The sequence below is a fragment of the Cyprinodon tularosa genome, unplaced genomic scaffold (assembly GCF_016077235.1).
Source record: "Cyprinodon tularosa strain WSP-4 unplaced genomic scaffold, ASM1607723v1 ctg14, whole genome shotgun sequence".
Classification (NCBI taxonomy): domain Eukaryota; kingdom Metazoa; phylum Chordata; class Actinopteri; order Cyprinodontiformes; family Cyprinodontidae; genus Cyprinodon; species Cyprinodon tularosa.
In genome coordinates, this window is record NW_024038220.1 from 2080111 (window position 1) to 2094865 (window position 14755).

The 14755-nt window shown below is 37.2% G+C and overlaps 1 protein-coding gene across 1 annotated transcript; it reads left to right on the top strand.

Annotated features, from left to right (window-relative positions):
- The first annotated feature begins 997 nt into the window (after positions 1–997).
- Positions 998–14651, top strand: rab5c (RAB5C, member RAS oncogene family). Its single transcript, XM_038278309.1, has 6 exons — positions 998–1118; positions 5698–6038; positions 12368–12519; positions 12666–12788; positions 12884–12977; positions 13299–14651. The coding sequence occupies exons 2-6, from the start codon at positions 5873–5875 to the stop codon at positions 13424–13426; spliced, it is 663 nt and encodes a 220-aa protein (XP_038134237.1). The 5' UTR covers positions 998–1118; positions 5698–5872; the 3' UTR covers positions 13427–14651.
- Positions 14652–14755: the final 104 nt, after the last annotated feature.

Consider the following 14755-nt stretch of genomic DNA (forward strand, 5'->3'; position numbering starts at 1 on the left):
GTTTCCTGGATGGAGCCACCTTTTACAGTTGCTTTTTGTATCTCTGCTTCTGTCTCCTTGAACCCTGGTCAGCCTCGGCAGATGGCCGCTCACACTGAGCCTGATTCTGCTGGAGGTTTCTTCCTGTTAAGAGGGAGTTTTTCCTCTCCACTGTCACACTTTTCTTAGATAGAAAACTTTGAATCAATTTGACTGTATGATCTGGTGAACTGTAAAGTGTCTTGAGATGACATGTGTTGTGAATTGGCGGTATATAAATAAACTGAATAAATTGAATTGAAAGTCAGACTTGTGAGAAAAAAAGATTAAAGTCAGAATTCTGAGATTAAAGTCAAAATTCTGAGAAGAAAAATCAGAATTCTGGGATTAAAGTCAGAATTCTGAGATTAAAGTCAGAATTCTGAGAAAAAAATCTGAATTCTCGGATTAAAGTCTGAATTCTGAGATTAAAATCATAATTCTGAGAGTTAAGTCAGAATTCTGAGATTAAAATCAGAATTCTGACTTTTTTCCATATCAAACTAAAATTATATTTAAAAATCAGTTAACTTTTTTTTTTGTTTTCCAGTGGTCCTAATCCTGTTCCGTACTGTAGGTTATTGTTAATCGTAACCTCTTTTCAAATGAAGTAAAATGTTGTGTTGTGAATTACCGGTATATAAATAAACTGAATAAATTGAATTAAAAGCCAGACTTATGAGAAAAAAAGATTAAAGTCAGAATTCTGAGATTAAAGTCAGAATTCTGACTTTTTTTTCCATATCAAAAAATCAGTTAACTTTTTGTTTTTGTTTTCCAGTGGTCCTAATCCTGTTCCGTAGGTTATTGTTAATCGTAACCTCTTTTTAAATTAGGTAAAATAAAAGCAGGCAGCACAGTATAACTGTCTTTCAATAGACTGTGAAACACATTGATTGTGGTTCAGCTTTGAATCATGCCCGGTGTTTTGAATCTAATGGTTTTGCCCTGACGGAGGCTGATGTTGTCATTGGTCAGACAGCCGCTGACAAAAACAGTGGGAGGTTCCCGGAAAACTCGCTAAGCGGAAGGGAAGGCCAGACACCAAGAAGCAGAAGACAGCAGCTGCCGATGAGGCCGAAGAAAGAAGAAAAAGTCATGTAAGTCCAACTATTTGATATGGCCGAACAGGAAGCGGAACTTAATAAGATTATATACTTTTTTTTTTATCGAAAAGCTGTTTGACTTTATTTCATACAATCTCGCGGAGTCGATCAGACAAGTCCGAGCTCAACTAAATGTCCATTAGACTCGAAGGCTACGAGCTTCAAGCTCTAAAGGAGACCGCAAATTGAGAAACGACCCACAAAGCCGCGCAACAGTTTGTGCTCAGAAGTTAAAGGCATTGTTTGATGGCCGGAGGAGACGCAGTAAGAATAAAAGACGCCGAGTTTCCCATGGACAGCGTGAAACAGCTGACTACGCGCGCGGCCGAGAAAGTGAAAGTTGTTTTAATGACGTTTTTTGACACAGCTGCTAACAATGCTATCAGGTTTCTTTTATTTTACCGTATACCTGTTAGCAGAAACAGTTAGCCGCGCTGAAAGTGTTCACTTATAACAGTTTTTTTCTTATTATTTAGTTTTTTGTTGTCGTTTTACCGACAGTAGGCTAATGCTAACATGCTAGGCAAACAGGCAAGCGTAACAGTTTGTTTCAGGCTAATATTTAGCTCTGACTACATTACCGTCTACAACTAGATCTGTATATTTAGAATCGCTGCTGGATATTCCTGTATTTCCCTGCTAATGGGGTTAGCATGCGTTAGCTCTCATGCTAAAGCTAGCCACAACTAGAAAGAAGTTTCTCTAACTTGGAAACACTCTTTAACACTTTTCATGCGTGGTGGAAACGTGTTTACTCGCTATTTGTTTAGTCTGAAACACATTTTTATTGGAAATATTATCTATCTATCTATCTATCTATCTATCTATCTATCTATCTATCTATCTATCTATCTATCTATCTATCTATCTATCTATCTATAAGTTAAAAATACAAATCAACTTAAATATCTCACGTATGGCTCTAAATGTCCACACTATCTTCTCATAAAAAGATCTTTACGTTTGATAGGTGTCAGGTGTTACACTTCAGGACCCTTTTTATTAAAGCTAGCTACCTACACATGTGTCCACTTGCATTTAAAAGCACATCAGATCACATTTACCTTCCTAGATCCTGTTTACAGCTTCATAGGAGGAGCTGAGTTTGAACCTTTGCGATAGAAGGAGACAGACAGTTATGTGCATGGGTTGTTTATCATCTTTGGACCTTGGCCTCATAAAAGGGCATTGCATTTTAGCAAATCAGTCCAAGTAAAAAGTTGATTTATTTTATTATTTTAGTTATGTTTTTGTCACAACTTTTTTGTATATGTTACATATATATGTTTTATACTTTAAGAGTTGTGCATCAAAACCACAAATGAAAACAAGGGTTTTTGTTTCTAGTTATAAGATTTTAAGTGGGTTGTGAAGTTTTTGTGAAATAATTGATTAATATAAACATCTAAGAATAAGTATTTGCAGCGTAGATCTGACAAAGTAAGCATTTTCAAGAAAAAACAAAATTCCTTAAGGTCTTTTCATTCAAAGAGGCAAGTGTTAATTGAATATGCTTTATAGAAATATTTAGTTTTCAGCTCTTGTCATTTTGAGACGTTGCACTGCATAAGGTCGTGGTGATTGGGCTTGTGGGTAACTATTCTTCTCAGTTTGGTTATTTAGCATTTCACAGAAACGTCATAAGAAAGGGAAGTGCCTCTGATTTCCTATTGGCCTTGAGAGTGATTACTATCTCCTTTTCTTGTTCTGTGTTACATCAGTGCTTTTATATTTAAACTTTAATTTCAAACAAGTGTTTGAAAAGAAATATTTGAAGTTCTGTGTATGAAGAGGGTTCCTCTTTTCATTATGGATCTTGGGTGTAGTTCTGACTTTGTATTTTTACTGTGGAAACTTTGCATCTATCCGCAGAGGGCACAACTTGAAATCTTTGTAGTGACTGCATGTGTGAAACTGCTACTGCTAATTCTGTGTAGTATAGCATGGTGGACAAAGGGAAACCTGTGATGCAGCCTTTATATCTGATACCACCAGCTGTTCTGTGATCCCACCCTTTCCCACAATGCATGTCTCTGGTTGCTCTCATAAAACTTGCACTGTAACTGTTTTATCTGCACAACTTATTAACCCATTAAGACCAGAGGATCCATATATAGATGTGCCAATATGTTATGTCAAGTGTGCCTTATTTTGGTCTGTACTAAGGGTTTTATTCATTTCAAAATGAATATATTTTACTTTTTTCTTAAAATGTTAATATGTATTCTTTTTTCTTCTATGTTGCAGTTTAAATATTTGACATTAGCTACATTTTGCATACGTACCACAGTTATTTTCCTATAAGTCAAATAAGACGAGTGAGATGGACAGTTTTATTGAAAGGTATAGAAAAGGCAGAGGAGTTGAGGAGCCAGTGTTACACGTGGGGTAATTTCACATTATTTTTAGCTGTTTTTTTTGTTGCTTCTATTATTAAATTGAGAGAAAAACCCTTTTTTGTTTAGTTTTACTATATCTTAACCCCTTATTCATTGTAATAAATGCAGTGCACTCCCTGTTGGTGTCTTGGACATCATGCTGGCTGCAGAGCAAAGAGGAGGCCATGATGAATATTTAACAGGCTCTTGTGACTGCTTCCTTCTTCTCCTCCCTTTGCCCCTGACCAACTCCTGCTTTTTTTTTTCTCTCTCTTCCTGCTCCATTTCATTTTAAAGTTCTGAGTGCTCTTTAGCCACGCACTCAAAGCATCTTAGAAAGCATGATTGAGGTGGAAATGTGAATAAAATGTCTTGCTGTTATTCCAGTTCTGACTTATTTTGTAGGTGATAAATTCAGCTAAACTCTTCTTGGATGCTTGTGAACTAAAAAAGTACAGATTGATCTGTGTTTGTCGTAGCAAGTGTCAAGAGCAAACCCGCAAAACACCATCCATATCTGAAATATATGGAGTAAGCTGCAGGTCCATACAATGTTTGTGGGGAAAAAAATAACCCCCCCAAATACTACTGCAGCTTGCTGAAGTTTGATTATAATACAGCAGTAGAACATGGTTTCTGCTCTGTCAAGTAAAACATGCAAGTCCTGAATATTTTATGAACAAAGCTGTGATCTGGAGTCACATGTTAAAGATTAGAAAGAGTTCACCAACAACCAGGGAAAAGCTTTGTTCACTTTAGTGTCTTTTCAGCCCATTTCTTCATTCAACCAAAAAAATCTGCCTTCTTATTTGTATATAGCATAATACTGGGCCAAACCATGTTAAAAGGCTAGATTTATCGTGTTCAGCAGTTAAGTGTTCTGCAATCTTCACTTCCTGGTTTTAGCTGAGCTGTTTCCTGTCCTTTGACTGAGGAGAAACTCGCTGACCTAATGTTTGTCATACAGCTAAAAAGAAAAAAAAGATTAGGGAATGTTTAAGAAAATCTTGACTGGCAAATGTGAAGCAAACTGTGTTTATATTGAGGTGTGCAGTTATTGTAAAACCCTTCACAGTTTATATGAATTCAATTAGATCAAATAGAAATGTGTGATTAGTGGGGCTTACTTCTGCCTGTGTTTTAAGTTCCTCTTTTTTACTATTGACAGCACACAGTCAAACATGAAAAATAATTAAATTTACCCGCTCTATGCAAAACAACCGTGTATTGAAAGTGGACATGTTAAACCTTTTTTTGTTACAATTTAGGGTTTATGTTATAAAAAAAAAAAAAAAAGGTTCACTCTATTGGACTAGATCAAGGACATATTTGTTTACTTTATAGATATTAATTGTGGTTAATATTTTTTTCCAAACATTGTTTCACCCATTTGGGGATTCAGATGAGAAAATCGGTTGCGTATTGGATTAACGCAAGAAATAATATCCGTTCAACTGATATAATTTAATGCAGTTTAGACTTGATGAAACATTTTAACAAGACATGTCTGAACCAGCACAAGTGTTTCAATGATTGTCCTTTCTCTGGAAAGAAAGTTCTGCTTCTTTGCATGTTCAAAAGATAATCAACATGCTGAAAGGTCAATTCATGTAACCATTCAGTTTGCTGATTTACATGGACCCTGAATTATGTTTTTATAACCCTAATCCTGCTCAATAAATAGATTTTGCATAGGTGGATTATAGAAAGGTACTTTGCTAAAACCCCATATTGCAGTCCTTTAAGTTATTAAAAAGTTAGATATGTTTTAGTAATTCAGAAATGGGAATTTCTGCCTTTGGTTTTAAAATAATGGTCGTATGCCATACTGTCTTAACAATCTTCATAGTGTGGTCTGAGTAAAGCCTGTGGGAGAAAAAACAGGCCATAATTTCCCTTAAGCCATTAAGGTTTCTTTCTACTGTACATGTTTATGTTAAACAGTGTTGAATGAATAACTCTCATCCTGGGTAATGAGTTTGTTTGTGTTTTGCTTTAACAGTAATGTTAAAACAAAGCTTTTGAAAAGTAACACACAACTGTAATATTGATAAATATTTGATTGAATTAAGGGGATTTTTGTTTCTGGTGGATTATTGCGTGGATTCATTGTTGTATTCAGATGGTTTGACTGTTTAGTGGAAACCCTTCAAACTTAACAGTTTTTTTTTGTTTTTTTGTTTTTTTTTTTACAGCTCCCACTTGTGAAGTGCTGTCCTCCTCCAGAAAAACTGCCTGCATGACCTGAGCCTACCTGTGTTCATCCTTCTGCAAAAAAACAAAAACAAAACAAACTAAGCCTCTCTTCATCAATCCTCCCCTCCCCCCCAACACACATTTTTTTCCCCACCTAATTTTCCACGCTGCAATATGGCAGGGCGAGGTGGACCCGCACGGACCAACGGCGCTGCTGCAAGCAACAAGATATGTCAGTTTAAGCTAGTGCTACTTGGAGAGTCGGCAGTAGGGAAGTCCAGCCTGGTGCTGCGCTTTGTCAAGGGTCAGTTTCACGAGTACCAAGAGAGCACCATTGGAGGTAAGGACTCCCAACATTAATACATATTTTGCCCATTTTAAATGGCTGTGTTTTTGCAGACACATTTGGAAGAAGTAACAATTTTTATAACATTTGATTAACATTCATTGGAACTCAAAAGATTAGGAACATTCAGGGTTTATTACTTTTCTTCATTAAACTTTGTAAGAACGCAACACTTTTCCTAGCTACTAAATTTGCATGTAGATGTTTAGTTGTTCGTTTTTTTGTTTTTTTTCGTTTTCTCAACTTTCAGATAATGTTAAATCAGCTGTATATTATAAAACTTGGAAATGTACCAGCAAAAGTTGATTTCCCTTCTTTATAAAAAAAAATGTAATGTTCTACTTCTTTTTAATGTTTTTTTTTTTTTTTTTTACGAACATGCAGTTATCTGTTGTCGGAGCAAATGCTTTATGTCATGGTTTTAAGGTGATTGGCCCACATGCAGACAAAGACGGGGGAAAACAGGAGCGGTTTAAGATGTTTATTGTCAACACAACAAATAAGTCAGTCGTGAACAGGCACCGCAGACGAGGTTCGGAACGTCAGTGTTAGGGGTTCTGCGGGAGGAAAAAGGAAGCTGATTAAGACTGAGAAAAGAAAAAGTACCTGTGCTGTTGCTGCTCTGCTTACCAGCAGATACGGATAACTTATCCGGGGAGGGTGAGTGGTGGAATGGGTTCTGTAATTCACAGCTTTCCGATGGGAGGATGTGGCTGAGCAACAGGTAGGAATTAGGCGGGGGCCTGAGCAGCACTGCAGCGGAGGCAGGGTTGGGGAACAACTGAAGGAACCAGTGTGAATCCAGGAGAGATCTCTTGCCTGACTTGTTAGTACCGAGGGGGCTCGAGGGGAACGCCAGAGCAGAATCTGAGCAGCAGGGATTCAGTGACCAGTCCTCTGAGCAAAGAGACGGGCGGATGAGCGATCCAAAGCTCAACGAACTAAGGGAGAAATCTAGAGATCTGTCAGTCAGACTGAGACCTTGTCGTACCACAACGGTTTAACACTCTGGCGTCCTTCAGCTGGCTGAAGGCTCTCCCCTTAAGCTCAGCAGAGCAGCCTCAACCAGTCGCAGGTGCGGGGACATGCTCACCTGTCAGCAGCAACCACCTGTGGAAGAGAGTAAGCAGAGCACAGAACACCGAACCCTGACACTTTAGAAACCAAAGCCATTAGCGACTCAAACTGAAACCCGGGTTCTGATCTTGTAGGTTAATAAAATATTAAGCATAAGCATTTTGGTTTTCTAGATTCTGATATCTTGTAGATAATAAAACAGAAAATAAATTATGTAAGGTCCATCTGGTTTTTCCATCTTTTCTTTTTTTTATAATTATCCCAAAGGCTAGTTGAATGCGTTTCCCCAGATATGCTGTACATTTTCTATCAACTTAAAAAAGACTGTGAAATGCAAAAACTTGGAATTACTTCAAAAAATTGACATGATTTGTCACATTTTCCACCAATGGAGCTCATTGCTGCAGTGCATACTGGAGTGATGGTGGATTAGGTCTTAGTAAACTGGAACCTGCTGAGTAAACACAGGAATGCTAACATTAGCCAGCTGTCTTTTATCCTGTTGTATTGACAGCTTTGAATTTGAACAAGGCCACAACTGCCTTTTTTATGAGCCGTTACACATGAGATCTGCTGAAACAGACAGCTGACCAGCGATCAGCTAGTGAGCTGCTCCTACAGTAGCGTTTGCATTCTAACCAGAATGCAATTCAGCGTAAACAAGCATACGTTCATGTAGTAGTACTTTATTTACATCTAAAAAAAAAAACTAAACGGATGACGATATTTTAGTGCTTTATTTTTACATTGAATATAAATATATATCTAATCTGTTACTGCTAATCATGGCTCTCTTTAAAATGCTATTCCTGTTAAACATTCATCTGTGTTTAGACTCTACTGATGATGTGCATCGCTGATGAAAACATCAGAGCCTGTATTTACTAAGAATCTCTGTCCTCTGAGCTCCCAAAGTGATCAAATAAATCTTACCAAGGAATATTTGTTCAGAAATAAAACCGACGTTTGCTTAGACCAACTCTAAGTAAGAAGATTACAGGAACTTTTTTTTTTTTGTATGTGTGGTTGACCCTGCTCCTCGGTGTGACGCTTCGTCTGAGAGCTGAAACGTCAATATTTTGATTGCTTATCTGTATTCACTGTGCTGGTCATTTTAGTACTTAATAGGTTTGATTTAAATCTGAATTCAAATGGCATTTTACCGTTATCTGCTGCTTACAGGAAGCAGTTGCTTTTGGCAAAATGACCAACATAAAATGAAAGGGAAAAAAAAGTTGGAAAGAAAACCAAACAGCCCAGAATTTTTTTTTTTTTTTTTTTACTGTTTCAAACAGGACACCATACTAGGAAACGCATTAGATACATTTTTAATAATACGGAAAAAACATTTGTAAGATCGTGTTATTTCTCTTTTTTTTTTTTTTTTTTTTTTACATTGGGCCCTTGATTTTATATTATTATATCATGTTCTACTCACCCATATGAGTTTTGTGTCATTTGGAGCTGTTCTGAAGATATTCCGTTATGTTATATCCAAGTAACGTCTTCCTATGGGCAAACGACTTGAAGGCACAAACTAAACTGTTCATAATTCATTATTTATTATTAAAGCGGCGCATGTATGACATCATCCACGTGAGTAGAACATGATTTAATAACGTAAAATCAAGGGCCCAATGTAAAAAAAAAAAAAAAAAAAAAAACGGCATTCCCCTTTAAGAGTTTAAAAATGATAAAGTAAAAACTTATTTTTAACAGACAATATTTCTAATGTTAAGTTGATACATATTAAGATATTTTGATTTTCATGTAAAATAAATTAGTCAGTTTCTGTCCTCCATAGTTTCAGCCCACCTTATAGAGAAATAAAGCACTGAAGTGTTACTTCCGTTTTTGGTCAAACAGTAGACCAGATGACTGATAAATAGGAAGTACCTCTGATTATGGGATACAATAATTGCACTCTATGTTCTAATCTACCACTGTGTGCTCACATTTACCTGATATGTTGCTAATAATGGTACATTTTACTTTTGAGAAACAATCACTCCTTACAAAAACCAATCCGGCTCATACCAAATATGTTACAGTGTAACCAAGGATCTGGTCAGTTTAAATGTATTCTGCAGCATTTTTCTGTCTTTCTGGTCATTTTGCAAAATAATTTTAGCGATTAACTGCAGCAGCAGAGTTGGTAGTTAGGTTTTTCACGGTTTTTCCTGTGTCTGGAAGAGGGAGTTCAGACTATCAGGACGCTGTCATTGGGCTGTCGGTGTCTGTCAAACTAATACCAGCCAGTATTTGCTTATGTTGTTGGGGGCTGCCTTTACATTGTAGTTTACCATCACCAGTGTGTTTGTGAATCAGTGCGTTAAAGCGTGACTAGCTGAGTTTCTGTCCAAATGTATTTTTAGCAAACTTTTATAACTACAGAAAGCATAAAATGTGAGTGAGACATGTTTCCATCCACTGGAGCGGATTATGTCGTCAGTCAGACGGATTCCAGAGGAGTAAGTCAGTCTGGTAAAGCTCAGACTCTCTGGTCTAAAACAGACCAAGCACAGAGGGGAGGAGTTTACGCCTCTACCAGAATTACCCATATTGCAAAAACGCTTTTTCTGTAACCATAACGGTCAAGATTGCAGCCTCTACGGAGGGATGTTTTAATTTCCTTTATGTCCCGAAAGAGTTTGATATATCCTAAACATTTCAACTAACTGCTGTAAAAGCTTTTCTTTATAAGATAGATGTTTCAGTGTCACATCCATAGTTACCTGATTTGTGGGTTTTTTTGTTGGGTCTTAGTCCCACCTTTGAAATGGGGCTCTACTTGCTCTTTTCCAGACTCATTTGCCTCATTGGCTGTAATAAACAGGAAGTAGAGGTAGCAAGCTAGCGCAGTTAAAAGTTTAGTTCTGATGTGCAGCTGAAGCATCTTCGCTGCACTAGCTGCGCGGTCCAAAAGTGGGCCTGTTGCTAATGGGAGGAGCTACCCTATCATTTCTTTGCCTTTAACAGCGGCAGTTATATTTGCTGTGATCAGTGGTTAAAAAAATAAATAGTTTTAGTATCTTTTTTTAAGTGTGAAAGTCAACCCCCGTACACCAGCAATGCGCTGTCGCTAGGAAATCCCGTTCAACTGCAGCTTCTGGCACGGTCGCCTCTTCGCAGCTTTCCGCTAGTGTTTGGGGCTGCTTACATACGTAATCCAAACTGCAGGCACCAGAATAATACAATCAAACATATTTTGTAGACAGGTTTCAACATTTCAAGTTAATGACAACATACATGCGCCGCTTCGTTTTTAAAAGATATAAATATAAAAAAATATAACCGCAGATGTCTGGGGGACAGGTATTCACCTACATGTTATGAATGCTGGCATATCGTAAATGATAAATTATGAACAGTTTAGTTTGTGCCTTCAAGTCGTTTGCCCATAGGAAGGTGTTACTTGGATATAACCTAACGGAATATCTTCGGAACAGCTCCAAATGACATAAAAATAATACGGGTGTGTAAAATATGATGTAATGTGTAAAATCAAGGGCCCAGTGTAAAAAAAACTGCACTCCCCTTTAAAAAACTGTCTATCAGTCAATGTCTACTTAAGATCTAAGGTTCTTTGTGAGTAGCTTTTATCTTACCAATGTATAGTTTAAGAATAATCTGAAATTCAAGAGATCCTGAGATTTTTTTTTCTCCAGAATACCATCATTGGGATCTAATTTTAGCCTTGGGATTCTTTGTGAATATGGGAGCAGAGCTTTAGCACTGAGGCAGAAGGCATGTTTGTCTCTGTGTACGGGTGCTGATTTCTGGCAGGTCTTGCTCATTTCTGTTGTCAGTTAAGGGTTGAAGAAGAACCAGTAGAACCTGTTCTTCCAAGAGAAGTCATCCAAAAGGATAACTTCCATTGGCTTCAGGGTTTTCACACAGAGTAGGCAGGTATTTTTTTTTTTTTTTTTACCAGAACTGGTCAAACTGCAGACAGTGACATCATTCCAATGGGAGATTCTCTTCACCACCTATTAAGAATTTAAGAGGACCTAGGTTAAACCATCTAATCAAAATAAGAACAACTGATGTAGTGGATGTGAATTGTGCTTTCATTTAAAGTAGGAATATTTGTATTTTAATGCTACATAAACAATTGTTAATCCATCTGAAACTGGATTAGCAACTGGAAACTTCCCACCATTTCATCTCTTTCCCACTGATGTTTGACAGCCTTGGGGTTATGTGTTATTTGAACCTTCTGTCCATTTTTAAAGGATACAAAAAGAGCATAGTCCTATGGTGTGACAGCTGTAGAAAAACTTGCGTTGCAAATATTATTTGTAATACATATACAGATGCTTAGGATGCTGACGGATGTCAATTTTAAGTCGTAATGTAATCGGCACTTTTTCCTTAACTGATTTCCTTGCTGTATCCGTTTTGTCATCTGTTTTAGTCAAGTTGCATAAGGACATAGGAACAGGATACTCGCCAAAGAATGAAGAAAAAAAGAACAAGTCAGCATCCCCCCCCCCTTTTTTTTTTTATTCTGCTGAACCTGCGGTCAGCGGCATGCCTGGTCAAAGATTACAAAGCTCTATAATGTGTGGCATTTAAGAAAGAGCTAAGCTTCAGGTGTCATGTGAGAGTTGGCTGATCATATGAAATGACTGCAGCTCGTAAACTAACGTTTCCTCCTGCTTTCTTCTTATTTCTCCTCATCAGTTTGTTTCTCACTCTGTTGTTTTTAGCAGATTGGGAGCATGAATAACTGATTTTATACAATGTATGGCCTAATTTAGCTTTTTTTTCTTATTACATTTAGGGCTGCAACTAACGATTATTTAGCAAATTGACTAATCTGTTGAATATTTTTATCAATTAATTAATTATCGAATAGCCAAAGATTCCTTAAAGAAGACATGAAATAAATCAGGCAAAACTCAAGCCTTTCGACTTTAGTTCTGGAGCATATTGATGGAGTTTGTTTTATCTTAAATGCAAAATGGTTTTTATATTTCTTTACAAACTTGGCATAATTACTGCTCTAACTAGGTTGCTCTGTCAGCTAAAGGCATGTTTTAGAGTCTCTTTTTTTTTATTTTTTATTTTTTAAAGAGTATACTCCAGTTAACTACTAAATTAGTTGACAAGTATTTCAATAATCAATTAATTCGATTAATTGTTTCAGCCCTAATTACATAAAGTCTAACTCTGGATGTAAGTTAGATATTCTCCCTGATTCTCAGTCAAAATTTTTATTTTTATTTGTTTTTTTTTTTCAGCTGCCTTCCTCACACAGACAGTATGTTTGGATGATACAACAGTAAAGTTTGAGATCTGGGACACCGCAGGACAAGAACGGTATCACAGCTTGGCACCTATGTACTACAGAGGAGCCCAGGCTGCCATTGTGGTCTTCGACATCACCAACACAGTGAGTGACGTGACTAGTAGGAAAATGGCAGTGCCCTCTAAAACTTTGTCTTCCATTTGCTCGATTATGTTAAATTTAAGAGTTAAGACTTGCGTAACCAATTTAAATGCATAAAATCACATGATTGTGCACATTTCCTTGTAAAGGACACCTTCACACGTGCGAAGAACTGGGTTAAGGAGCTTCAGCGACAAGCCAGCCCCAACATTGTTATTGCACTAGCAGGAAACAAAGCCGACCTGGCCAACAAGAGAGCCGTCGAATTCCAGGTAAGGAGGAAAATAAACACAGTATTTCACTCAGGTTCTCATTTAAAGGAAAATGCGCTCCAAATGTCCTGAGATGTTTTTCATTGGTCCTGTAGGAAGCACAAACATATGCGGACGACAACAGTTTGCTCTTTATGGAAACTTCAGCCAAGACCGCAATGAATGTTAATGAGATTTTTATGGCCATAGGTGAGTGTTTGACAGAAGTCCAAGTAATTAATTAATTATTAAACAGGCAGAGGAGGAATTCATAGTCACTCTGTAATCATGCTTTATTTAACCTGATCAAAATCCAAAGAAGTTTTTTTTTTTTTTTATTTAACAGAAAGATTATGATCTCATTGTATCATTAAGATTTCAGTTTCAAGTTAATCAAAAAATCGATTTAAAATTCTGAATTTCTCAATATTCTCTAGTTTTTAGGTTTACACTTTATTGGGAAACAGTAGGGCCCTTTGTTGGGTTACTTAAAAGTAGAGATTAACAGATGCTCTTCGTTCTCCACAACAGCCAAGAAACTTCCGAAGATCGAGCCTCAAGGTGGAGCGGGGCCAGGTGGACGGGCCAGAGGTGGCGTGGACCTGCAGGAAACCGCTCCACAGGGCCGAAGCAGCCAGTGCTGTGGGGGTGGGAACTAACTAACTCAGTCAGCTGATCCAACCCATTTACAGCTTCGATCAATCACACCAGATATTAGCCAGCTGTAAAACGATGCCCCGTTGGTCAAACAAACCAAACCACTAAAAGACCAACTTGTCCTCTCGGCACCAATTAACTGTTTGAAAAAAAATTTTAGCATACTGACCAGTACATTGCCAGATCCCACTGATGGTCCCAGCTTGATGAACCTGCCAAAAATACCAAGAAATCAACCTACAGGCTCAATCACAGAATCATGTCTTTCACCCCTGGACTCACCTGTCCATTACCTTTTTGATGACGGACACATGGCGTCACCTTGGAGGGAAAAACAAAATCCAATTCATGCAAGGAAAGCGGTCATTAACCATTGCCTCCAACGGAGCTATCTTGTCCACTGTTCTGTGTTTGTATTGAGAAAAATAAATTAACGCAAAAGGAAGGAGTGCACGCTCCTTGTTTTACTAGGACTCACTTTACAACTGCACCATAAATGTTTCCATCATGCTATTATGTTGAAGAAAGGTGCATGCAGAGTCTTAAAGGAATCAGATCTATAGAATTGAGCTGTGTACATTGAATGATCTCTATTAATAAAGTTTTATTTTTCTTTTGGCACAGACTGGACAGTATGATTTAAAACCTGTCATAAGGTTTTAGTCCTTTATCTATGTTATCAAAGCGTATACAACAAATGCATCTTTATTAACAATTTCACCTGTATGTAATTTTAGCTTTAATGTAATGTTTTTGATTTATCAGTGTAAAAATGGGAGATGTGTAAAGTTCTTTTTTGTTTCTTGACCAAAATCACAACTGCATATATGACTTATTTCTGTATTTGTAAGACTTTGGAAGTTTGCAATCGATCTGTAGTTACTGTCTAAAAAAAAAAAAAATCTTCTCAATCTGTTTATATTCTGTCAACATTTTTTTCCCTCTGTCTTAACTTTTTTCCCCTCTGAAGATTGATGGTATTAAATGCACGGGTTCTGTCTCATCAGTTTTGTGAATTGAGATGTTATCTTTTGCTTCTCTTATTTCAAGGAGGGATTGGTGTTGAGTCGTCACCCTACTGTGGCATCAAAATCTTGCAAAAAGAGAAGGCTAAAACAACTTTCACTAGAGCAGCACTCACTGCTGCAAAGTGGAAGGATAACGGGTAGACTGGATGTGTAGAGGAGGAACAAAAATGTAATTTTACAAATAAAAGAGCAGATGGTACCTTTCTGTGTTTTAATCTTATTTTTATAATAAGTATTCTTACAAATGCAGTTTCCATCTTGGAGAGAATAATTAAATTTTAGTGGCTCTTTTCAACTATAGAT